At 41.4% G+C, this 24,480-nt stretch overlaps 1 protein-coding gene across 1 annotated transcript in view; it reads left to right on the plus strand.

The window, feature by feature from the left end:
* Positions 1 to 24,480, plus strand: part of TRIM71 (tripartite motif containing 71) — a 56,637-nt gene that overhangs the window by 21,632 nt on the left and 10,525 nt on the right. The window contains exon 2 of the mRNA XM_048301229.1: positions 19,885 to 20,052. Within this exon, the coding sequence (XP_048157186.1) occupies positions 19,885 to 20,052 (168 nt within the window). The remainder of the gene's footprint in view (positions 1 to 19,884; positions 20,053 to 24,480) is intronic.

The following is a 24,480-nucleotide window of genomic DNA, read 5'->3' on the forward strand; positions in this document are numbered from 1 at the left end:
TTCCTGCAAGATCAGCTCTGCTTAGAAAGGTCAGATTTAAAACTTTACCTGGCTGAGGCTTTCAGCTACTGATCTACCAGATTAGAGCACTTTATTAATCTTTATCTGCAGTATTCCCATCATAGGTAAGGCAGCATCAAGAATACTGCATTTGACTCTTAATTTCCCTCTAGTTTTTTTTAATGCCAGCAGAGGGGAAGGTATTTATGGGATCATGTGGGGTACCTCCTAGTAGTGAAAGCTCCATGCTTGTCTTTACTGACAACATCTTTGTTATGCCTTTAAGGGAGCTGTTGACTTTAGGGTACAATGGTCTGCTGCCAGCCAGTCCCAGATTATATCAGTAACAGAAAGGAGGACTTGTTCTGTTCAAATCACCCACGGGCCCCTGTATTCCCCTACTACCGTTTGCTGGCAGCTGAGCCAGACTTCACAGGAGTAGACCTCTCTAGACTTCAAATTTTACTTCTGCATGACCTAATTGTTCCAGCCCACTTGTGTCCAAGTGTGGTCTGGTTTTGAGAAGGCTGCTGCAGCTTGTGCTTCCTTTTCTAAGGTGTTAACAGCAGCTCCAAGGGAGAGAGTTAAGCTGAAGAAAGGCAATGGGATAAAAGCAGAGGTCTGTTTCCTGTTCTCACAGAACCTCTTTCTGTGAGGCTGTATGTCAGAGGTAGTCTTCCACTCCTAGCCCTTGCTTAAGACTTCATCTCCTGGAAATAAATCATTTAACCTGCCTTGTATCTCTGAACAGTGATGCTGACTGATAAGCTGTTCTAGGTGCAATGGCCTTGCTCAGATTAGAGGAATGCTAGATGTCTGTACCCATTCCCAGGAGTACTTTGTGCTACTCTGGGCTACCTGGGGATTCATCTTTGTACCTCAGTTGAGGCTTGGAGTGGCTCCAAAGGGCACTGAGCCGTGTGACTGACATGCACAGATTACTTAATAGCAGAAATGGCAAAGCTAGAAGTAGACCACGAGCTGGAAATTAAAACTGGGTATAGTTGTCCTATCAAAAGCGAACTGATTGGAAGCTCTAGTGGCAAATTAATAGTCCTGTAGAGTGAGAGATCTGACTTAGCCCATCCACCAAGCCCATGGCATGTGAGCATGAGACACAATAGCCCTTTGTTCCTGAAGCTGTGGGAATTACTAGATTTTGTTAACTGCTGGTTTTGGAGGAATCTCCAAATTCCATTTTGTTTCCTGCCCTGAGGTAGAGTTGTGGGACTGTAACAAAACTGTGATGGCTAGTAATGTCGTCTTACTTCCCAGAGATGTGTGTTAGGAGCAAGCAAAAAGGCCACATCACAAACCAGCATTTTGTTGCTTTGTGTGTGTCCCAAAGAAATTGGGGGCAAGAATTCAGAGATAATAGAGGATACCTCCTAGTAGAAAAAGCTCCATGTTAGTCTTTACTGGCATCATTTTTGCAATGTTGTTAGGCAAGGCCTTTCACAAGAACACCTCTGTGGAGGTGGAAGTGGGCCTGTTGTCTGCTTGGCAATAGAGCAAAACAAATCACCTGCACTGAAGGCAGGTTCAAGCTGATAGCTCTGGCACTATGCAGGGGAGGGCTGGGGCTGGGTGGAGGGAGCCGCGCATTCTTCCTGCTTCTTCTCTCAGAAGATCCTGTGGGGTGGGGGGGGTGCTTTCAGCCATGCCCAAGACCTTGCATTAAGTAGTTGTTTTTAGCTGCTCTTGGCCACCACACCCGAACATCTAGGCTATTGTCCCTGGGTGCTGCTGCTGGCTGTTGTGCTCCCCTAGCATCTGGCTCTAGTGATAAGGGACAGTAGCAAAGATGAGGAGGAATGCGCAGTCACAGAAGGGGGCCTCTTGTTTGCCCCTGGTCCAGCTCCAAAGGTCTGTGTTCCTTTTCCCCAAGCTTCCTTGTGGAAGGCTACAAGGTCCCTTACTGCCATTGGTTGATATCAATTGCCATTGGGCCCCTTCAGTTGGGGTGTGGAAGGGGGTAGTTGCATAACAGTCTTCTCTTTTTATGTGTTATCTTGATGGACTGTCTTGGCAGTTATTAGCCTGTTCAATCAGAAAAGTCTACTGACTTGTTTCTAAAGCTTCAGCTGTGTGGGCATACATACCACCATTTTCACCACTGAGACTACATGCTTGCAAAAAAAACCTGAAAAACCATTACAATGGTGATTCTCCAGGAGTTTCTTGTGAATAGTTCCAAGATGCAAGATGTAAATCTGAAGTCCTGGCTCCAGTTCCATTTACACAGATGAGAACTGAGATCTAATGGAAGATTTTTTTTTTTTTATTCTAGTATAAGCAGAGATGATATTTTTCATTTTCACATGTCACTCAGAATAGGGCTGAGGCAAAATCAGGGCCTGTCAGTCACATATATGTGGTTCACATCTTGTTTCGCTCCCATGCCATCTTCTGCTGAAGGGCACGTGACTGACTACCTGAAGTGCTAGTCCAGCATTTGGCTGCTTGTTCTGGTCCAGAGAGTACACCTGAACCCCTGAAGAACTCTAGGGCATTGTCAAGTCTCACTTCTAGCTCAAACAAGAAACAGAACTCTCTTTTCAGGAAAGAAGGTGTCCAAGTAGCTGAACACTACTTTAATATTAAAACAATAAAACTTATAAGTTTTTGTGGCAGAAGCTGTGTCCCAATTCCAGAAATAGCCTTGTTATCCAGTCTGAAACCAATGCAATTTGGTAACTGGCCTGTTTGTATGAGAACTGTTTTTTAAAACTAGAGATGTGAGGAATAGGTATTTCTAGTAAGGCCTCTTTTAAGCTTTGTACATCTTTACTCAAAGTGTGGTGATGCACTGGGACAGATTGCCCAGAGAAATTGTGGATGCCCCATCCCTGCAGTGTTCAAGGCCTGGTTGGATGGGGCCCTGAGCAACCTGTCCTAGTGGAAGTTGTGTCCCTGCTCATGGCAAGGGGATTGGAGCTAGGTGGTCTTTATGGTCCCTTCCAACCCAAACCATTCTGTGGTCTTGTACTCCTCTTGGAACCATGGAAGGTAGTACAGCAACAACCATGAGAGTTAACTGAAGTAGCTTGCAGACCTGATGCAAGCTTTGATTTTTCTCTTTTGGAGGGAAATTGTACAGTGGTAGAACCTATCCACTGTCTAGGAAACAGTGGGCACGTGCAGGCTGCATGAAGTGAGGGTAATACTTCCATGGTGTCTCAGCAGTGAATTGGAGTTGGTGTTAGTGTGAGTAAACCAGAACACTAACCAAGGAAAAAAAAAAAAAACCAGTTCTATTTTCCTCAGAATGGTCTTGATGAGAAATGTGTGTCTTCTGTACAAGAAGGCTTCTGGTTACTTGTTTTGCTCCTTCAGTGCTACCTGAATTGGGTGCAGAAAGGATTAAGATTGGTGCCATCTGTATGTGTTGATTTGCCAAGTAGATGAATTTTGAAGTTGCTTTCTCTAAGCAATTACCAATGTGGTCTTTCAGTGTCCTATTGGTAGTAGGTGTTATTAAAGCAGATTTAAATATTCTTTTACTCGTTTGAGTGTTAGAATGCTATGCTCTTTGAAGAGAGAAGTCTAACAGACTGGTTAGCTCTGTGACCTGCATGTAGCAGTCTTATCTACATATAGTTCAAAATGTGCTATGTTTGTATTGTCTGCGTGATCACAAACCTTTCCTAGAAAGAAAGGATGTGGGAAGAGAGGTGGTTCTGCTCATCCTCATTCGTTAAGGTACGTGTAAAGGTGGTGTGCTTTTCACCTTGCTGGTGAAAATAGTGACTGCATATGAAAGAACCCTGACCAGCACGTCCACGTGGCTTACAGCACAGGGAGGTATTTTACTGAAGTTGTTAGTGCCAAATTGCAGTTCTCTGAAAACATTCCTCCTCCCCCTTCCTCATCAGAGGTTGTGGGTGTACAACTCAGTCCATGCCTAAAGTCTCTGCTGTAGTTTAGTTTCTCACATGAAGAGCTGGCAGTGAGTAATCCTGACATAGGATGAGGAGGGGAGCTCTCTACGTTCTATTTGGAAAACTTGTGCTGTTGTCACAAAGGAAAACAACAGCTTATAATTGTATTGCCCTTGCAATAAAGTGTGGGTTGTGTGACCCTTTTAGATTAAAGAAATTGCTTGAAGTCGCTTAAATAGGCGTTGAAATGTCTTAAATCCACGTAGGAGTACCTAAACAGCTGATTGCACACAAACTGGCTTTCCCTGTGTGTGCATGTGCTCAGCTGCTAATGGAGGCTCAAACGTGCTCTTCAAATGCCCCTTGGTTGGTCGGAAGCCCCTTTGATACCTGTACTGCCCTTTGCCAAGCAGCAATAAAACCAAACCCTTTCTAGGAACTTGGAAGCAGCCAGACCAGAACTCTGCACGTACAATGCCAACATTCAGCTGAGCAGTTTATAAGGACCAGTCAGAAACTATTAGCAGAGGGCAATAGCAGATGAAGTTTAAGATCAGGGAAGCTAGAGAAAGAAAGCAGAGGCCAGTTTCTTACTTTGTCTGTCTTTCCTGCCTCAGTAAAAAAGTAGTGGGGATACAGGTAGACTAAAAGCGTTGTTCTGGGTCCTTCTTCATCTGAAGAAGCATGAGCTCTCTCAGATGTATTGTTTTTAAAAATAAAGAACTAAGTAAACTGCTTTAAAATGTAATTTCTGAAAACTTAACTCATTCCAGGAAAGAAATGCAATATTCTAGTATTCTCTGCAGTTAATTATATTCTTAAATTCTGCTTGTTCTCACTGCTATATGATTGAAAGATACTTGAATGATTCAAATGCTGGAGTGTCTTCTCCTTAAAGCTTGATAATTTAATAGTCATTATTTGCACTTACAGATTCACAGTGTAAATTTGGTTTAGAGAAATTAAAGTTAGTTTAATCTTTGCCTGCAAGACCTTAAACTCCTCCTTCCTACCCACCCCTTTCAAGGATAATATTCCACTGTGCCAGATTGCCCATATTGCCACCAGAAAATTGCTTGGACCACTTCTTACAAAATCAAAGGTCAACTCCATGCCTTGGTGGCAGCTGGGAAACTAATGATTTAATGCTGCTTTGACCTTTGGCTTCCTAGTCCGTTTGAGTCTGACCCAATGTTTTAATTTTCCAATACTGCTGGGCAGTTGGCTTTTGTCTGTTTCCAGATGTAACTTGCATATTGAGGCCTGTTACTGAAGTGAGAACAAAACAACAAAACATCTCAGCCTGCAAGGGGAAGGAAAAATAACAGCACCTACTTCTTATGCTACAAAATACAGCTGTCTGATGACACTGATGCTTCCACAACTAACAAGGTCAGATTTAGAATAACAAAACGTGAATATTTGTCCCAACATTCACATCTAGATTTAAAGTACATTAAGAGCACTCTTAGTGAAATGCTGCTTTTTTACGTGTCTGTAAAAAAGTAACCGAGTAAAACCAGTAGCTGTTTCCCCTCTGTTCTGCCCTTAATCTCTCAAAAGAAGTATTTATTTTTTTCACTGGAATAAAAGTCAATGTTTGATCTGATACTGGGAAATACAGAAAAAATAACCAGTTGGTTGTTGAAAATGCACATGCTTGCTGTGGGTTAGGGAATTGAAAGAAGTGTAAAGTGAGATGGAAACCAGTGCTGACGTACCCCTTCATTGAGACTGGGAAGTTCCTTTTTTTTCTTTCCCCCTATAAGAAAAAAAAAAAAAAAAGTACTGCTCGAGAGTGTTTTGTCACGGATTTTTGGTGTATACACAATGTGAATATTGCATTAGGTTTTTGCAATACCGGTAATTTTGCGACCATTGCCAGTATAGTTTGCATTTGCTGTTAATGGTGTGATAATGGTGGGGAAAGCACCCTGAGGTGATTCGTCTTTTCTTAATGAAAAGACTGCTGATTGTTTGGGAAGCTCCCCCTTGAGTACTGATGCATATGGAAGCTCCCCCTTGAGTACTGATGCATATGGAAGGCCCTCTTTGCCTGAAAGTGCAAATGTCTTGTTTTGCCCGGTCTGTGTGCCCAACACAAGCACCGATTGGACTCGATTCCTGACTTAACTACACTGCAGCTCTCAAAGGTCAGCTCATACCCGGGCCCGTGTGTGAGGTTGGTTTTGCAGAGCAGATGGGCTCCTAAAACTTTTATGGTTTCCAGTCAAATCACCTCAAGCTGTAATCTCATTAAATCTGAAGTGAATCAGTGGGTCTGCTTATTACTTGAAAGCAGTGTTACAGGAAGTGATGTTCCTGATGCAGTAGGTCTTTTTCGGCACTAAGCTACCAGAGGTACTTGCCTGTGTGTGGCTCTGAAAGCTGCTCCCTTACTCTGATAGCAAAGGTGGTGTGTGGGGTGCAACAAGTTAACCTTTTGGTAGAGGACAAAGGTAGAAATGCAGCTTTTCCTGAAACTGTAATTGTGTTTGCTTCGGGAGTTTAAATTCTCCCTTGCACTCTTGATCACACACACCCATTGCACTGTCCCAGTGCTCATTTGTGTCTTAAAATAAATTAACAACTAATTTAGGAAACCAGCACGGTGCTTAGTGATGTGCACAGTTGCTGAGAGAGCTGCATGACAGCGCTGTCCAAAAGCCTGACCTTCCTCTTTTTAAATTCAGTATAACTGTCTTTGGGAGAAAACAGTACATAAAAGAATCTCTGGAGGAAGGCAGGTAGCTTAATTGAAACTCATTTGACCAAGCAGAGTTGACTCTAGTTTTAATTGTCTTATGCTTAGAAATCTGGTTAAGCATGTTTTGTCCTTCTGCCTGGACTGCAGAAAGGCTTTTTCCTTTTTAGAGAAAATAAACCTAATCTATGACCTCCTCATACTTGCTTCTTAGCAAACAGGGGACATGTAGGACTAGTTTGGCAATATGTAAAAAATTAATGGTCATGGCATAACACACAAGACTTGTGTACACAAGAGCATTCATAAAACACAACCTGCTGATTGTGCAAAGATAATAAAATTTCTTCTGCCTTGCCTACCCACTTCCTCCCTCATGATATGTGTCTGGTGTATGAGACCATACCTTGTGTTAACCCAGTCTTTTGGCTAGTTCATGTACCTTAACTGCATCAAAGTCCTGCTGATCCTTGTCAGAAATAGCCTGTTCCTAATTTAGGTGTTTATGGTGCACTTTAAGAACGTCTTCTTCCTTAGAATTTTATATAAAAAGACAGTGAAGATAGGGATTTTTCTGTTGTTTTGTACTAAGACTAATGTGTATTTTTCTTTTCAATAATTGGGCAAGGGTTTAACCTTCTTAGCCACCCCTTCCCTCTTCTTTCTTCCTTTGGTAAAGTGAATCACATTAAAATCTTCCCCTCTAGTTCAGCCTGGATAGCTTTTCTTCCCTTCACTGATGATTGAGCAAGCCTTCTATATTTACATTTATCCTGATTTAAAGCTTTAAACAAGGCTACAGTTAAAGTTTAGGATAAGGCTAACTTGCCTGCACAATGTAGAAGCCATCTAAAGCTGGTGGAATGTGAAACAGTGGATGCTGCTGTTGAAAAGGCTGGTGCTTTCACTGAGGGATTCAAGGTATTTAAGCATTTTAAAAATTCAGAATGCTTTTAAATTCTTAAAAGGGTCCTTGAAATATAGCACTGAACCATGACAGGGTGGCATCAAACCACTAAAGTTTGGTTAGACCAAAGCTGTAATGCTCTACAGCAGAATCGGTTTGGTGTTTGTAGGAATGCCACACTGTATACTTGCCCCGTGGGAGCACCATGGAATGGATTAAAATAGTGCCTATCAATCATAACTTAAACCTTGACTGGGATATAAGATTGTCCTCGTTCTCCCAAAACTGAAGCTACTACTCAATAATGGCATCTATGGCACAGTGACAAAGTGGAGTTATTAGTGCTATTATCTGTAAGCACCTCCAATCTATCCTGCAGTTTGAAGGAGTAGTGGTCATGCTGTCAATTTCCACTTAATTGAATATTCATCCTGGAAAGCTTATGACTTTCCAGCATTCTCAAATTCAGAAGGAAAGCATTCTGAAGTCCTCCCCATGAGGAAAAAGACTATTAGAGTAGGACACTGTGCAGCTCTTAAATCTATGACAGAATTGCAGAAAGTACATTTTCAGGGATTTTTAAAAAAAGTTCCCATAATCAGCAAAGACCACTTGGGGGAAGGGGGGGTTTAAACTTGTTTGTGCCTGTATTTTAGCACTTGGAAATAAGTATGAGGTGGGTAGGTAATTAATTCAGAGCTCTGAAACTTGGAGGTTTTGCTTTTGCTCTGTTGTCAGTGAGGTAAACAGAGATAACTAAAGACACACTTAAGTCCTGGTGGACAATATACGTTTTCATATATAAATAAAAATTCTCTCATTTTATGTTAATGACTTGTTAAGAAAAAGTTTCTGTTGTTCATGGCGACAGAGAAAAAAAATTCTGTGCAAACACTTTTGACTTCCTGGAACAGCTCTTCTTATTCTTAGATGTCTTTCCTTTATGATTTACAGTACCTTTTTTGGCAGTAACTACAGAGCTGTGTAATTATATGATAGATGGGCAAGAACTTACTCATTCACTCATGAGGGATTAAAGAGTAACCTGCAGTAGTGTTTGTTATATGATTATTGAAATGCCCTGTGGCTGTTAAGACAGCTAGGTCTTCCAAAACAAACATTAAATACTAGAGTTCAGTTGGAAGTAATAGTGCACTAGCACCCATTGGATAACACTTCCATGAGGAGTCTTTCATAAAATGTGATTTGTATAATCCTCCTTAAAATTAAGAGGAGTTGTAACAACCGTATTAATCTGACAAATGCAGTCTGACATTCTACTACAAGCAGCGAAGCTTTGCTCCTCAGGGACAACATTGTTTCTCTGAATAAGATACTCCAGCGTATGTGCCAAGCCCTATGCTGGGAGCAGATAATGATTATTTTTGACATGGATGGTACAATTTGATGGTGTTAGCTAAGGAATACACTGTAATAATACACTGTCAGAGACTACTGCCTGGATCTGGAGCAAACCAATTTTGTCTTTTAATGCCATCCAAATTTGGTTTTGCTTAATTAAGATTCCTCATTTATGAGGAATCCCAAATGAAACCTCAACATGTTGTAATCTTTCTTCCTGTTCTGAAACATGTGCACTTAAGCTAGTAAAAATTTTACACTTGCATATTTTTGGTGTGTGAGTGTTTAAAAGTACGATAGTATAGGGGTAGAACTTGAATACTTTTTGAAGATACCTTCCAAATGTTCATGTTGGCTGTTTTGGTGAAGAAGGAAGTTTCCTGAAAGGCCCTATTCTATAAGGACTTCATATGTGGGTATATAGTTGTAAAAATAGTGTGTGGGACAGAGTAAGGCAGAGGAGGTGAGGCAAAGAACAGAGTGGGCCAATTCAGTGCTGCTTTTGTGCTTTCTACAAAAGCTGTTCCACATAAGCAGTAACTAAAAACATTGCAGTATAAAACACTTGGAATGGGTTTATATGTCAGTTTTCCCAGACAACCGTCTTGCCTGTATTTCCTAATAAAAGGCTATAGTTGGTCATATTCACTTTGACCTGAGTTTGATGTGCATATGGCACTGGTAGTAACTGGACTTGTTTAATAGGAATGGATTGTTTCACAATTAAAGAAGAAAAAATTTAACAGTTCCTGCTGTGGGGGTTCAGTACCATGGCTGTTCATGTTACAGCTTTTCTCTGAAGACAGAGATTCAAGGCAGAAGTTGGAGGAGCAGCGGAACTGTGCTGTTCCCATTAGATATCGGGGCTGCAGCAGTACCCAGTGCCTAATGCTGGGGTGGGACGGGGAGAAGGAGAGGAGAACAGGATGGCGCTTTCTACCCTGCCCAGTCGGCTTCACTCACTTGGCCAACTGGATAGTTTACCACTGAGAATGTAGGGAAGGAGGAGTTCCTTCCTATAGTATCCCAGGTGGTCAGCTTATGCCCTAGTTGGGTACATTTCTTTTATTGTTATTTGCTTTTACTCCACATAGAAACAGAACCATAGCAATTCTATGGAAGTTTAAGCTAAGTTTAAACCTGATAGAGGTATTTAATGTTTTGCATATGTAAGAGTCATTGCAAGCAGCTGTGCTATCTCTTTAGGGATATTCACTCCCATAATACTGGGTTAGTCTCTGAAGAGCTGATACTGGAAAGCAGGGGAGGAGGGACAGTGTCTTGTACAAGTTGTGTGGACTTATTTTGCTTACCAGGCTGTTACTCAAACTGGAATTACCAGAGTCTAGTAGTGGTGGTGTTAGATATCAGAATTGCTTCACTTTGCTGAATGTGTGCTAACAACCCTCTTTGTTAAAAGGACTTTGAGATTGGTTAGTCTACAAGTTGATGCATTTTTCTTTCATCCTAACACAAATACTCCTTTAAAAAAAGTATATGGAGAACCTTTTTTTAAATTATGTAGAGATGATGTAATGTTACTAAAATTACCTTAAACGAATAATCTGTATGGAGACAACCCCCCCCAAATATGTGCATTTGAAGGTCAGAAATTAAACATGTTGAGCTGTTGCCTATTGCTGGTTTTATGTTCATGTTACTTCCATGTAAAAACTACTTTATCTGAAATTTATAACTTTTTGAGCACTGTTCTCTACTAATTGTTTTGACTCTGGGTTCTTGTGCTTTTCCCCTGTGATTGTCAGTAAGGCCACATAAGCAAGGGGGAGCAAGGAGACAATAACGCTGCAAAGTGGGCTCAGAATTCGTGCTTGCTTAGTTTTCTAGTACTTAGTTTTTCAGTATTCTCTAGCTTCTGCAGTTTGACTTAGAGGTTACTCATGTGGTGCTTCAACTGTGGGAGTTTTCAAATACATGCTTTCAATCTTTTTTTTTCTCTTATTGCAAATGAGGACTAGACGACACAATTGAAGCATTACATGGTGTGAAAGAATAAGTCCAAACTTGTGTTCTGAAGAAATACTTTTCTGAACCAAGATGTCTAGTACTGCTTAAACAACAGAAAACAAAACAAACAAACAAAAAAACCCAAAAAACACCACCAAAAAAAAAAAACCCAAACAAAAAAGCCCCCAGCACAACACCCCGAAATCCTCACACAAAATAAAACTAAAAAAAAAAATCCAAAAAACCACCAAGGTAGAACCTATCACAAAGTTCGAATAGATAAAGCAGCAGTTTATCTGGATAAATGTGTTGTTTCTCCTCATACTCAGTTTTTCCCTAGCAGTTGAGCATTATGAATTTAAGATGTCTAGTCTGATAGGCTTCCTGACCCCCCAGAGAAGCCCTCTAACAATAATTAATGGGAATCAGTTGCATCAAAGTGAATTTTGTTAGGTAGTGGTGGATTGACTACAGACTAGCTGTTTAAGAAAATCAACCCTATCACGCCCTGTTTGTGTTGGGATCAGGGAAGTCTCTCTGTCAAACGGCACACAGCCCATCTGTTTAACATGTTGTTTCCCAATTGGTTTGTCCTCGGCATGAGGACTAGCTGCCCTTGAGTGAAATCTGGGAGCTTTAGGGTCGTTTGTTTCTCTTCCCACTCCCTTCCCCCATCAAATCAAAAAAGATTAAGTTTTGTCTCCAGTATATTAAGAGACAAGAACTTTTTTATTTATTTGCAAGACATTTAATGGCATCCTTGCTGTCAGATTTCCATGTGAAGATCAAACAGTTGCCAAGGACCTGAACAGAGATAGTGTTCTGTGCAGTGGTGTAGGAACAGCATGGGGTTGAGGAATATGGATTTTAAGAGGTGAGGTCTGTAGTGGTGATAGTCAGAGAGACAATACAGGAGCCTTGAGAGTACCCTGACTCTTAGTCTAACATTTCTGTGCATAGAAGGAAGAATTTCAAATGCTCTTACACTGAGCTGTGTGGGAAAGGGAAGACGTTACATAAGGTGCTTGTAGGGATGTTAATGTTTTGGTTCTCTCTAAAATACAAAGTGCCTTGTGCAATAGCAAAGAAGTTGTCAACCTGTTGCTGTTTACAGCATCACTGAAATCATGGCCCAGCTTTGGCTCAGAACTTTAAGACACTCTGGTTTTCAGAGAGCTGAAGAGTATACTGACTCTTAGTGGAGGACTTGGCAGGGACTCACAGCAGTGCCTCGGACAGATGGACTTGAAAGTAGAACTGTGTCCTGACCCACTCTGTCAGCTACCACAGCAGGCTATTAGCTTGCATACTTGAGCTGTTGAATATTTAGATCCACCCACTGTCCCCTGTGCCAAGACCACCCTGCTGCTACTCATGTCATGCAGATTTGGCACAGAAGCTGCATTTAAACAGCTAATGAGTTGCATGTTGAAGCACAGGCTGGTCTCCCCTATTGAAATCCATGAAAGAGCTGTGACTTATCTTGGGCTGAGTAATCTACTAGCTACTGATACCATTGCATCTTTCCCTAGACTGGCTACTTTACCTGCTTCAGTGTTGAAATAGATGCTGTGACTTTAAAAAAAAAAAAAACATATATATATATATATATTTTTTTTTTTTACCCCAAACAACTTATTAAAGGAAAATTGCTGAATGTAGACTTGCTGTTAGGTAGTAATTAAACAATAGCCCACTGTGGGATAATTATACCTGCATCACCTCAGTATTAACATTAAAAGAGCACTAAGCCTTGCTTATCCCTATTTAGGAAGAATTAAACCAACGAGTTAAGTTGGAAGTGAGATGCCCTTTCCAGTCTATCAATAACTGGAATCTCTGAGGTGGTGCATTAGATCAGCTGCCTGAGTTACCTTGCACCCAAGAGCTTTAGAAAGTTAGCTGATGAGATGGGCAAAGTCCAGTGACTGATGTGGTGCTCCCTCCATAATCAGAGTGGATCAATGGGGGCGTAGTGCATCTGGCAGAGGTGCTGCCGAGAGAAATGCTTGGGATGCTGCAGTTCCAAGTGAGTGCCTAGAACCAGAAGCTGCAGTCATCACATGAAGTTTCATTTGTAAGATTTTAACTTAAAACACAGAGGATGCAATCTCATAGCAGGCTGGAGCCAGCAAACCCTTAAAACAGCTTTGTCAAAGGTGTGACTTCCTGTCTCCTGGCCGGTTGGCAGCCTGTTGTCGCACCATTTCAGTGCTCATGTGGCCTTCAGAGTGAAGTGGAATTTGATTGTCACTTCTACCCCAAATCCATTTAAATTTGCAAATGCTGTTTGTATTGGCAAAGACAAAGTAAATGGTCTCTGCTCCACTCCCAGCTGACTGTTAATACCTACTGGGTGTTCTAAAAGTGATTAATGTGGCTCTGCATCTTTCAAAAAACTTTGCTTTTAATCTGGATGATTTGACTGACTCAATGCTGTCACCGCTCTAAAATATGTAGCTGTTTTTACCGGCTTCATGATATCACAGCAGGATGGAAGAAGGTAAACATTAGGAATTTTAAGAGTATAGTAGTCTGTTTGATTTACCAGCCTGTTTAACTCAACTCCAGTTAGATACTGTTCTCTTCCAGTTAGAACTTGAGACGAATGCTATCAATGAGAAGATTTACACTGATTTCCAGCTGTGAGGTTGGCAAAGTACCAGATAGTTGTCAGCAAATGTCTCTATGCCCTTAATTATGGGTTCTTCCCCCTTCCTTATGCTGTTCCTACTGATCTTCTGATCCCAGCCTCAGCTGATAAAAATAGTTTATTCAAAAATGAATTTTATGCTTTTTGTAAAGATTCCCACATCTTTTCACTGAGACTGGAGGAGTATGAAGGGGAGGGAGATAGGAGCAAGGAGGCAGGGGAGGTTTAGGGCTTCCTCACAGAGCAGCTGTCAGTTTAACTGTGGAGTGAAATGACAGCCTTGAGCTGTATGTGGTTTCACATTTGGGGTTTTATTTGTGAGCTGCCTTCACCTTCATGTGCTGGGCCAAGAGATACCTGTGTGGCTGAGAAACAAGGAGCAGAACCCAGTGGAGCATCTAGGGAAGGAAAGGTATTAACACTAGTGCTGGGGGAAAAAGTGTGTGGAATTACAGCTTTATTTCCTATAAACAGACTTGCATGAGCCAAGTCATCTGCTAGCTGGGCTTTTATTATTCCAGGTGGGGTAAGGAAATCAAGGTGAATTTAACAGAAGGGGGCTGAGTGATCCTCTTGCACTTGATGAATTTCTGAACAGACCGAAACCCACCTCTGTTCGTGCAAGCAGCAAAGGAAGGTAATAGTAAACTAATTTCACTGTTGCCACTCGGTGCAGCTACCTGTGTATGCTGCATGCCCTGTGTGAGATAGGGCTGTAACACTTCAAAGTGCCCATGCTTCTCTAGAAATTTTGTTATTAGACCATTGAGCTAAATTCAAGAAGTAACTCTTGTCTGCTGTGGAGACCTTCTGGAGCTGGTGTACAATTTCCCATTACCACTGGATGCAGTGAGGAAGATTGGTGGTAAGCCAGTCTCTTCTACACCAGAGCATTAAGTTGAAATACAAGTTCTAGGAGGAATTTGATCATTAACTGGTAGGGAGAAACATGAGGGTTTTAAGTATATTTGAATGCAAAACGTTTAAGGTGTACTGGGAAAATGCCCATAGTTCTGATGTGTATCATGCGACTTGCTCATGTCTTCAGTCTTTCTATTTAGCACTCAAATTTCAAATTAAGGTTCCCGAAACACAACTTTCGTCATGGTGTGAAGCAAGTTAATTGTCATGAATTGCCATTGAAGTGGAAACTAAGGACTAGCTTCCTACAGAGTAAAAATATTACCTATTTTGGCAACAATTATCTGTATCAAACTCTACACCACTCAGGATGACTAGTTCATTTGTATGCTGTTTCAAAAAAAAGGAAATAATTGCTGCATGCAGGGAAGCAGCTTTTTCTCCAGGGAGAGAGGGAAGCAAAAAAAAAAAAAACACAAAAAAAACCCACCAAAAAAAAAAAAAAAAAAAAAAACAAACAAAAAAAACAAACAAACAAACAAACAAAAAAAAAAAAACAAAAAAACAAAAAAACACCAAACCAAGACAACCAAAAAAACCCCCCCAAAACCACAACAGTGCTGAGGAAATAGGACCAAAATTCCTTGGAAAATTGCTTTATACTAAACTCGGTCATCTAAGCCTTACACGCTACCTAACAAAGCCACTGGTGTTTGAGTTACTGTCAAGGGAACTTGATAATAAAACACCTTTAGTAATGGAAAACTTTAAACTGACTGGTAAGTCAGTTTAAATGGTAAGTTTAATTTTTTTTTTTTTTTTTAATCATAAAATCAACCTTCATTAACTTACAAGTGCCATACTGAAACTCTTCCAAATGTAGAAACTAAGAGGCTACTGTTTTGTCTGTAGACGTTTTTTATTGTTGGTTAAGGTAAAAGGGTAGATTTTTAGAGCATCAGACTTGCATTTTAAGAATAAGGTGGCCTTGTGTGCTGCTGCCTTGTACAAATTCTTAACACTGTAGGCTTAAATAAAATCCTTGCAAGATACTGAAATGTCATGGCAGAAAACAAATTTTGAACGTGATTAGATTCCCCATGCTTTATTGTCCATTTGCATGCACATGTGCTCTGAAAATGAGAGAAATGAAGTGTTTGCAAGCTGGGAGGAGACGGCACTGTGAGTATTGCAGAGAGAACATTTATTTAAACACAGTGTAAGGATAAGTCTCCTCAGATGCTGTTTCTGCTGAATTCTCCTCTGTCATGGTGCCTACTACATTCCATTGCTTTTGTCTGGGCTTGGTATTTGGGAAATTTTGGTGAGGGCTGCTGGAAGGTGGGGGGAGGTTGGGACGGGACACGCTGGAAGCTGGTCAGCAGTAAGGAGAGAAGGGCTGGTGTGGGAATTGTGGAGTGGGGTCAGGGTTTAACTTTAGTGGCCATTCATCAGATGATGATTGATTGCTGTGCAGTCCTGGGGGACGTTTAACAACATCTCCGCCCATCCCCCTGCCCCCTTTGAAAGCAGATGGACCAAAAAATGGGGAGAGCGACACCCAGGAATTCCTGCTGTTGTAAAATGTTTTTACGGTGCACTGTACAGCCTTTCCTGAAGCAATCACATTTATGGCCTTGCTGTTGTATTTCTTGGGCTGCTGTGGCTGTAAAAGATGAATAGCCCTGTAACATGGTTCACTGATTCTGTTTAAATTGAAGTAGGCTCCCTTTATTGTTTTGTGTCTAAAATTGTATGCCACCAATTCAGGAAATATTTCCTGTTTGGGAAATAATCAACCCATAGCTGATTTATTTTAAAATAAATCACTTTTAACTATCTATAAAACTAGTCCCCTCTTCCTTCTGATTTCTCTCTTCATTTAATTCTGGTGGAAATTCTAAAATACTAATTAATGCAGTGGAACAGTTTTAAAAAAGAAATAAAAGCTCCTAAACTTGCTTATTAATCTTTTTCCCCTTACTGGATAGGGTGTTTGTAGGGCACCAGTTTTTGTCTTAAAAGTGTTGTTTGTACTTAATTACTTGTTAATTACTACAGAAAGAAACAATTAATTAAATGTAATTTACACAGATTATAAATTTCTTTGAAATGAAAAATCTCTGCTTTCGTACTGCTTTCCTTGCTGCCCATCAGAACATTAGTGTGGTTTGGAAAAACCAGCAATGTTTGAAGGTGTTTGCTTATAAACCAGTTTTTCCTATCTTTGGGTAAATAGTGAAATTAACAGGACAATAGTTAATTTACAGCTTGATGGATCATGCTCTGCCTCTTCAGAGGGGGGAAAAGTCCTAAAAATTTCCTATAGGTACTGCTTTGCTTTTTTGTTTTGGTGGGGGTTTTGGGGTTTTTTGGTGGTGGTGTGGAATTTTTTTTTTTTTACCTGAGTGTAAGCTGGTGTGTCCACTAAGGAAGACTTAGTGTTACTCTTCCCTTCTCTCCTACTACTCCTGCCTATTCCAGACCAGTCTTATTATTTGTCCTATAATGAGCAAAGAAAGGAGCATTACAATGCTACAATAACAGTGAACTGAAATGTGGGGTGGCCGTCTCCCATTGCTGAAACTGGAAGAGGGGCTCTGCCAGCGCTTTAGGTGCGCTGTGTGTATCAGTTCTGAAAGGAGAACACAACTGTGCATTGTCCTACACCTATCCTCAGTATGAGTTTTTTTTCCTGGGAGTTGCTTGTTTGAGGGATGGGGGGGAAAGGGGAGATCTGGCTCCCCCTGACCCCACTCTATTTAGAAACAGGCATAGAAACTTAATCTAGCAGTACGTGACCTTTGTGGCCATGACCTAGGGACTGGGATGTGAGCAGGCTTGAGCTTAACAATAAACTCCTGGCTGTGGCTGCAAGCACGGGCAGGTTGGATGCTGTGCCCAAGCCCCGTCAGCCCAGCTGGCATAGCCCCCCTCCCTCACTGTTGTGCCCTGTGCAGCTGAGGACTTCACAGCTTTATTCTCTGGGAGCATGCTCCCTTTGCTGGGTAGAGCTGATGTACAGCCTGCTGGGTGCTGCTGACATGTGTGTGTGAGACTGACCACAGGAGGAGAACTGCCCTTGTAGCCCTGCCAACTTTGGGGGTTCTGCTGTAGTCTTTGTGTCCAGAAAGGAGTTTCTGGGGAGTTTCTAGTTCATCTTGAAGCTGGCTGACTCCTTCAGTTCTCTGGCTAGCTTCCCTCCCCACAGAGAGCACTAGGGATTGTGCGTTCATGCTTGTCTCCTCTGTGTACTTAAGGTAAAGTGTAATGACGGAGATCATTACAGCACTATCTACTGCTTTTTGCCCAAGTCTGCTAACTCTTTTGCTCTCAGTTTTAAATCTAGGTTGTTTTTACCTTTTTTGTTTGTTTGGCTAAGAAACAAGTAAGGCCTTATCAATGGCTCTGTAGTATTTACCCAAGACCTTCCCCCGCTGTGTCCTGTGTAATCTTCCAAAATGAGAATATGGCTCGTCACTCTTCATTCTAAATTCAGGAGTGATGTTTCCCGCCACATTTTGGTGGGTGGCAAGAGGTAACTGAACAGTTTAAGCTTGGTTTTTTCTTTGGCTTGAAAGGCTGGGTGGCTCTTTTACCCAGTGGAAGTTGTTGCCTTGTAGCAGGAGTGGACTGAGCTTTTCCTTCTGGTATTGACTGTTGTGGAGGACTAGTAACAGAATTAACTTGCTTCTGGTCTTCTGTTCATATGGTCACCATTTTCCTTTCAGCTGCTCTGCTTGACTGAGGCCCCAAATCCCTGCTGTATGTTTTTAAAGTATATCAGATTCATATGACTTAACTTGATACCTTGTCTTGGTTTTCATTCTCTCTCTCAACTTCTCAGTTGTTTAAGTGGAGTTATTTAGCAACATGTAATAAACATTCCCTGTAATTTCAACAGAAAAATGACAGAACTGTATGTGCAAGTGAACATTGTATACATATTTAGACAACTGCAGTGTAAGGACAAGGATCCCTCTAGCTGAGGAGGATGATGTGTTTGAACAATGCATTTCAGAGCTAAGGCATTTTTTCACTTACAAAAATGGGAGTCTGAGACACTGCTTGAGGATTTAGTGTTTGAACAGAAGCAAATATAAGTCTGTTGCAGTTTCCCTGCAGCAAAACTTAGTTTCAAAAGAAAAGGGCAGATTTTAGTAAAATCTGACATGTGCACACGAACACACACATACCCCTTTGAGAAATTAATCCATATACCACTTCAGCTGTTGTGCTTAAAGGAGCTTAAAATGTCACTTTATGCAGCTCAGGCAATCCAAGGGAATCACCTGTCCTGTCCTTCCCCTTGCTTTTGAGGGAGAAGGGAAAGGGGGATGTTATGCACCATATCACGAGCTGTTAGCTGGAGTCGGGAGTGGCTGGATGACAGCTGGGAGAAGACAGGCATATCAAACACTTGTCCAATCTTTGTTCTACTCTTGCTCCTTTCTGTGAGGTAGGCTTCAAATATCTGGTGATGAAAAAGTTGTTCATGGTATGAAACCTCGTGCCATTGTACTCTTCCATGGTAATACAGATTTTCTGTTATTATTATTACACTCTAAGAAAAGTAGTGTATGTAGTTAAGAGTAAGACTTGAATACAGAACTTTCTTGTGTTGGACTGTTGTGCTCCTTCATTTGCATCTTTGGAAACAAAAACTAAGACAGCTGATTTCTTCTCCCCTCTAAGAAAACACTCTTCCACGAAAGTTGCTATTTCTGTGTGTTACTTCCCTCTAGTGGATGGAATGGGAGCGGCTACGGGTGATGAATGGCTCCAGCTTTCTAGGCTAACATCTTGGTGTAAGATTGTGATTTGAATATAGGGTTTGGAAGTGCTTTGTGAACAGAACGGAGATTTAGTGGTTACCCACAGGTCACTGTAGCATTCAAATGCTCTGATGGGCATGATAAAGTTCCAGTCTTGTTTTCCAGCTCAAGCATCACTAGCATAGAAAACACTGTCATAGCAAAGGTTTTTTGCTTTGTTGTTGGGAGTGGCAGGGGAGAGTTTTGCCGAACATTGTTGCTGTCCTGAACATAAGGAATTTGCATATTTTGAAATGAGAGGATGTTTTTTAGCATGCATAGTTTGTTTTCCCCTTGTGAGGAGTGGGTGTGCTGGTGTTGCAGTTCTCCAGTGTATTGATTATTGAATGACCCACTTAAGAGAATGTGGTGTTTGTATTTGCAGGAAAAGTCTTCACCTGAAACTTGCCATAGATGCCATCTCCAATCTGTAAGTGTTGGCAGATGGCTTCCGCTCTTAAAGAGGAGCTGATGTGGACACTCTTCCTAGTATTGTATTGCAAAGAAAACAATGACACTTCCATCTAACTGTTAGGGCATGGTTTGGAGTTTACTGGGAAGGATAGCTCTTCCTCTGTGGAGAAACTATTGTGAAGTCTTTGCCTATTGCTACTGCGTCTAACCATCTCCTCTATAGCTGAGCTTTTGGATATATTTTTTTTAAACATCCTGGCTCTGTTTTCTTTTTAATTCTGCTTTCATGTAGTGAGAAATATCTCTGTTTTTCCTTCTAGGTACTGCATTTCTACTGTGATACCTGTTCTGTCCCCATATGTCGGGAATGTACCATGGGACGACATGTGGGTCACAGCTTTATCTACCTCCAAGACGCCCTACAGGATTCCAGGACTCTCACCATTCAGCTCCTGGCAGATGCTCAGCAAGGACGACAGGCTATTCAAGTAAGATACTCCCAACTTAAGTACTTTATTTCCCCCTCCTTCTTCTCCCCCCTCCCCCCCCCAGCTTGTCTGTTACAGGGCAAGGTGTCAAGGCAAAAAGCTTTCTGCTTCTGCTGTCAGTCTTCTCACCCCTTCTGTTTTCTCAGATCTCTGACAGAAGTGGCGGTGGAGCTGAAAATAAAGTGCTGCTATATAGTTTTGCATTCTTGCAGCATAATCCTGTGATGTAAATCACAATATATATGAAGCTCTGTACAAATGCACTTGAGTGTGAAGCATTTCAAGAAAGCTCAGATCTTGTATAGCAGTGCCAAACCTGGTTTTGTTTTTACGACTGAGACTTACTTTGAGCATCATCCTGCCTGTATAGCACCTAGCACTCTACCTACCTTTGGATCTTCTTGTCTCTAGGGTTGCCACCAAATACAAAATACTAATCAGCTGCTGGATTAGTGTGAAATTTCTTAACGTGCATGTACAGAGGATCTAGAGCTGTCTCCATGCAAGGATTGCTCTGCACACAGAGATGCACATTCTGCCTGCTACTGTGTTCTACCTCAGCTGTGTTTTATAGCGCAAATAGAAATACCTGGCAACAACTGGACAGAAGGTAGCACAGTGCTTCAAACTAGAGAAGGAATTTTCATAGGGAACTAAACTGCAGTGATATGTAGATGCTTACTTTTGCTGAGTATACCTAGTGGTAGGTTTGCTATGGTATTAGCAGTAGTTTTGTCGATAGAGAGGCTTTGGGTGGGGAGAGCATAGTGGGAAGCTTCACTCCACACCTCCTGCCACGTGGTTTTGTTAGAGTCATGTTCCAAATTTGAGTTTGGTATTGCAAAACTCAACACTATGTGCTTTAACTACGAAGGTTTTTTGGTTTTTTTGAGTAAACATTTATAGAATGTCATGGATAAGAAGTAAAGTTACTTTGTGAATTGGGTGAGCTTTCCGGGCACATGCAGGGTACAAACAATAATTAAAATAACAATAATTAAAATAAAATTAAAATAATTTTAATTTAATTAAAATAATTAAAATAAAAAATTAGAAGCTCATTGTCCTTCCTGTGCTGCTTGTTTCGAGTAAATGAGGGAATTAAACTTCTGTGAGACAAGAACAAATAATTAGTCCCTCATTAAGTCTTTGCACCAGTGGAATGATAATAGTTTATATTGGTATAGATAGTAAACAGTTGACAGCTCCCCTCTGCTTCTGATGTTAATTTGTTACACCAGCATAGTAAACACCAAGTTTTTGGAGCTGGATGGCTAACTTTAAACTCCACCTTCAGACAGAATCCTGGAAAACATAGCATCTTCCAAGATTTGTTTTAAACTAGGTTATAAAGCTCTTCAGCAGTATCCATACTGAAATGTTTCACACATCCCCAAATTGACAAGGAAGGAATTATACTAGTTTAAAGACCATCACTGGTGCAGTGTTTTGAATTTCTCCAGCCTGTCCTAGACAAGGGCTTGCCTGTTAGTAATTAAATTACTGCTTTTGACCTTCAGGGCTCTTAATCATCTAACTGGTGCAGCTAAATCATCTAAGAACTGTTTTTTGGAGTAGAAACTAGCAGGAGATCATGGAGCACCACTCTGCTACTATTGCATAAATGCTTTTGTGCCTGATTTTGTTCCCACTGAGTTCACTTTTCTCATTCCTCCTCTTTTTTTCTCTGGCTTTTAAGCTGAAGGCTCCTGCCATTGTGGTCAGCTGATTGTTACTTGATGGTGCAGGTAAAAGTTGCATGGCACAGGCTATGCTCATGTAACTCGAACAAGCAGCTCTACTGAACTTAGCTTGTGCAGCTTTGCCCTGGTCTGGCTACAGCCCATCCAGGTTAAGAGGCTGTCTTGGAAGCATTACCTGAGCAGCTTGTGTAAAGATCTGTAAAATGAACCATGTTTTCAAGAGCTGAGTTGTTTCATTACTTTAGTGGGGTTTTTAACCTGGAGCACGGCACAGAAGAAGGGTAGTGAGCAAACAGATCAGTGAGAAAGCTGATGGGGTTGGAAATCTGTTTGTACTTGTGGAGGAATGGGAAGATTGTTCAGCTCAAGCCAGCTACTCCTGGAGCAACATCAGCAGCAACTAGAAGAGCATGTGATGCTGTTAAAAACAGAGGTGCTCAACTCAAAAGTTTTCAAGGAGCAGAGCTTTCCTTGTTCTTGGGGGACAGTATGGCTATATGTTTATCCTAGGGAAGAGATAGCATGTCAACATGAATTTAAAACAAAGTCTAAAATAAGTAGTCTCTAAATTGAAAGAAATTTGCTTGAGTGGTTTTCTTAAGAGTATGGGAATAGAATTAAATGCCAGTACAAGCTGTAATATAAGGAACACAAGACTGGAGCTCTAAGAGGCTTGCAAAGTAATACCTTGTAGTAGCACTTCTTAGTGAGACTGATTCTTACTGCTGTACTAGAAACTCTTTCTTAATAGGCTCTGAAAGTGATAGCTCCCCTGACAGGAGATGTTGAGGGTGGATGAGGAGGGGTAGTTGAGAGTAAATGGGAAAAGGTGGAATTTGAAGGGCGTTGCAGGAGAGAGGAAATCAAGCCATGAGTCAACTGGCTGGAGAGTATCTGGTTAACCAAAGTTGAAGGCTTTTAGGAAGAAATGTTTATTTAAGCTCTTCCTGTGGCTTTGGAGGAAAGATTGTTTTTCAGACTTTAAAAAAATGCTGTGAGTTGGGATACATTTCAGCCTCTTGATCCAGTGAAGCCTGATGTAGTCTGTCACTCCAGAAGAGTCCAAACCTCACTTTTCAAGGAAGTTGAAGTCCTCTGCAAGAAATAGCAAGCCTAAGAGCAAGAGGTTTACTTTGTTTTTGAAATTTCTGCAGCAATGGACAGCTTTCCCTGCTTCCTTGTGCTATGATGGTCCTGGCCTGCATTTCTAAGCCTGTCTCTAACATGAGAACTTGTGCCTGTGTGGTGAACTAATCCAGCTGAAAGGGTAGCCTTTCTGTGGGTTTACTTTTTGGCTGGGTCAGCTCCCTGGCTGGTTGACTGCAGTGCTACAAGGACTGTTGATGGTGCCAGGGAATGGAGCAGAAACATCCAACTCGGTTGCTGGTAGGACTGTTCCTTATTTCAGTGGAAAGCTATACTCCTAGCTGGGATACTTTTCCAGTCTTTTCAGAGACTCAGATTGATTCACAGGGTGATGTGAAAGCCAAAGTTGACCCTGGATAAATGGTGTGGGAGGAATCAAGACTGCTGCCTTTCTACATGGGGAGCGTGTTTCGCTGCCTTGTTTTACCTCATGAAAGTGCACACTTAGCTGTCTTCTTTCAGAATTTTTTCCAAGGACTAGGTCACAAACTGAACGTAAATCTGTTATGATGAAAGATAGATGGCTTCTTCAAAATGTCACGTTCTTAAAATACATCTATACGTGTGTAACTGTATATATGTATGTATGTATGCATGTAATCTAATGCACTTGCATAACAGTAAAGCACTGAGTGCTCCTGTTCATTTAGGGTCAGTTTCCAGGTGGACATGTTAAAATACATTTTAATTTATTCATCTCAGATGTCTTAAAAAGTGGGTTTATTGGAAAACAAATTCTTTCTCAGCTGAGCCTGTAGTTGGTTTTGCTGGGGTGTTTGACCATGCAAGCTTCTCACTGCCCCACCTCACCAGTGAGACTGGCCATGTGTAGAACACAGCGGGAGCTGCTCTCTTATCTACTGTCATGAAAGGCTTAGGAGCTTCCCTCCCAGATTTGTGGGGGAAGTGGTATGAAATAGATTAACACCTTTATGAGGGGTGAGGGGTTACTGTAAGGAACTCGACTGGCCAGAGGAGGAAGCTGATCTATTGCCCTGAGCCTCTGCCCTTCAGTGGGAGCTTCCCTGTGGGTTGCCATATGGATCTGTGCTGCTGGGAGGTCGATACCTGAGAAGGATGGCACTGCTATGCTGCAAGGGATCGTTTTGGGGTTGTCACATTGAGTTAGCTCAGGCAGCCTTGTTGATGGCTTTGAAGTCAGGCTTGCAGGTTTGAGAATCAGAAATGAAGCTTTGTCAACAAAATGGAGTCAACTGTGCTTTTTCTAAAGCTGGGATTTATGTCAAGAGGCTGAATTTCTTTGTACTTGTAGTTACTGTTTTGTGTGGTATTTCAGTGAGTTCCTCAGTGCAGCATATAAGCAGATGGTTATTGGGGAAGATGCATTTGACACGTGTCACCGTCCAAAACTACTGTTCTGCCTAGAACTGTAGGCAAAAAGTCTGTCCTTGCAGTACAAACCAAAATGATTGTTTAGTTGTATCTGGCATGAGTTGACCTGGCCTCTAGCCCTCCCTCCATCAAAGCTTCTTTTAAAATTACCTTTGTGAGGAACTTCAAGTGAGAATGTTTTAGTGTTTTACACGCATTAGACTGAAGCCTTTAAATTGGTCCAGCT

Source organism: Corvus hawaiiensis, chromosome 1 (genome assembly GCF_020740725.1).
Source record: "Corvus hawaiiensis isolate bCorHaw1 chromosome 1, bCorHaw1.pri.cur, whole genome shotgun sequence".
Taxonomy (NCBI): Eukaryota; Metazoa; Chordata; class Aves; order Passeriformes; family Corvidae; genus Corvus; species Corvus hawaiiensis.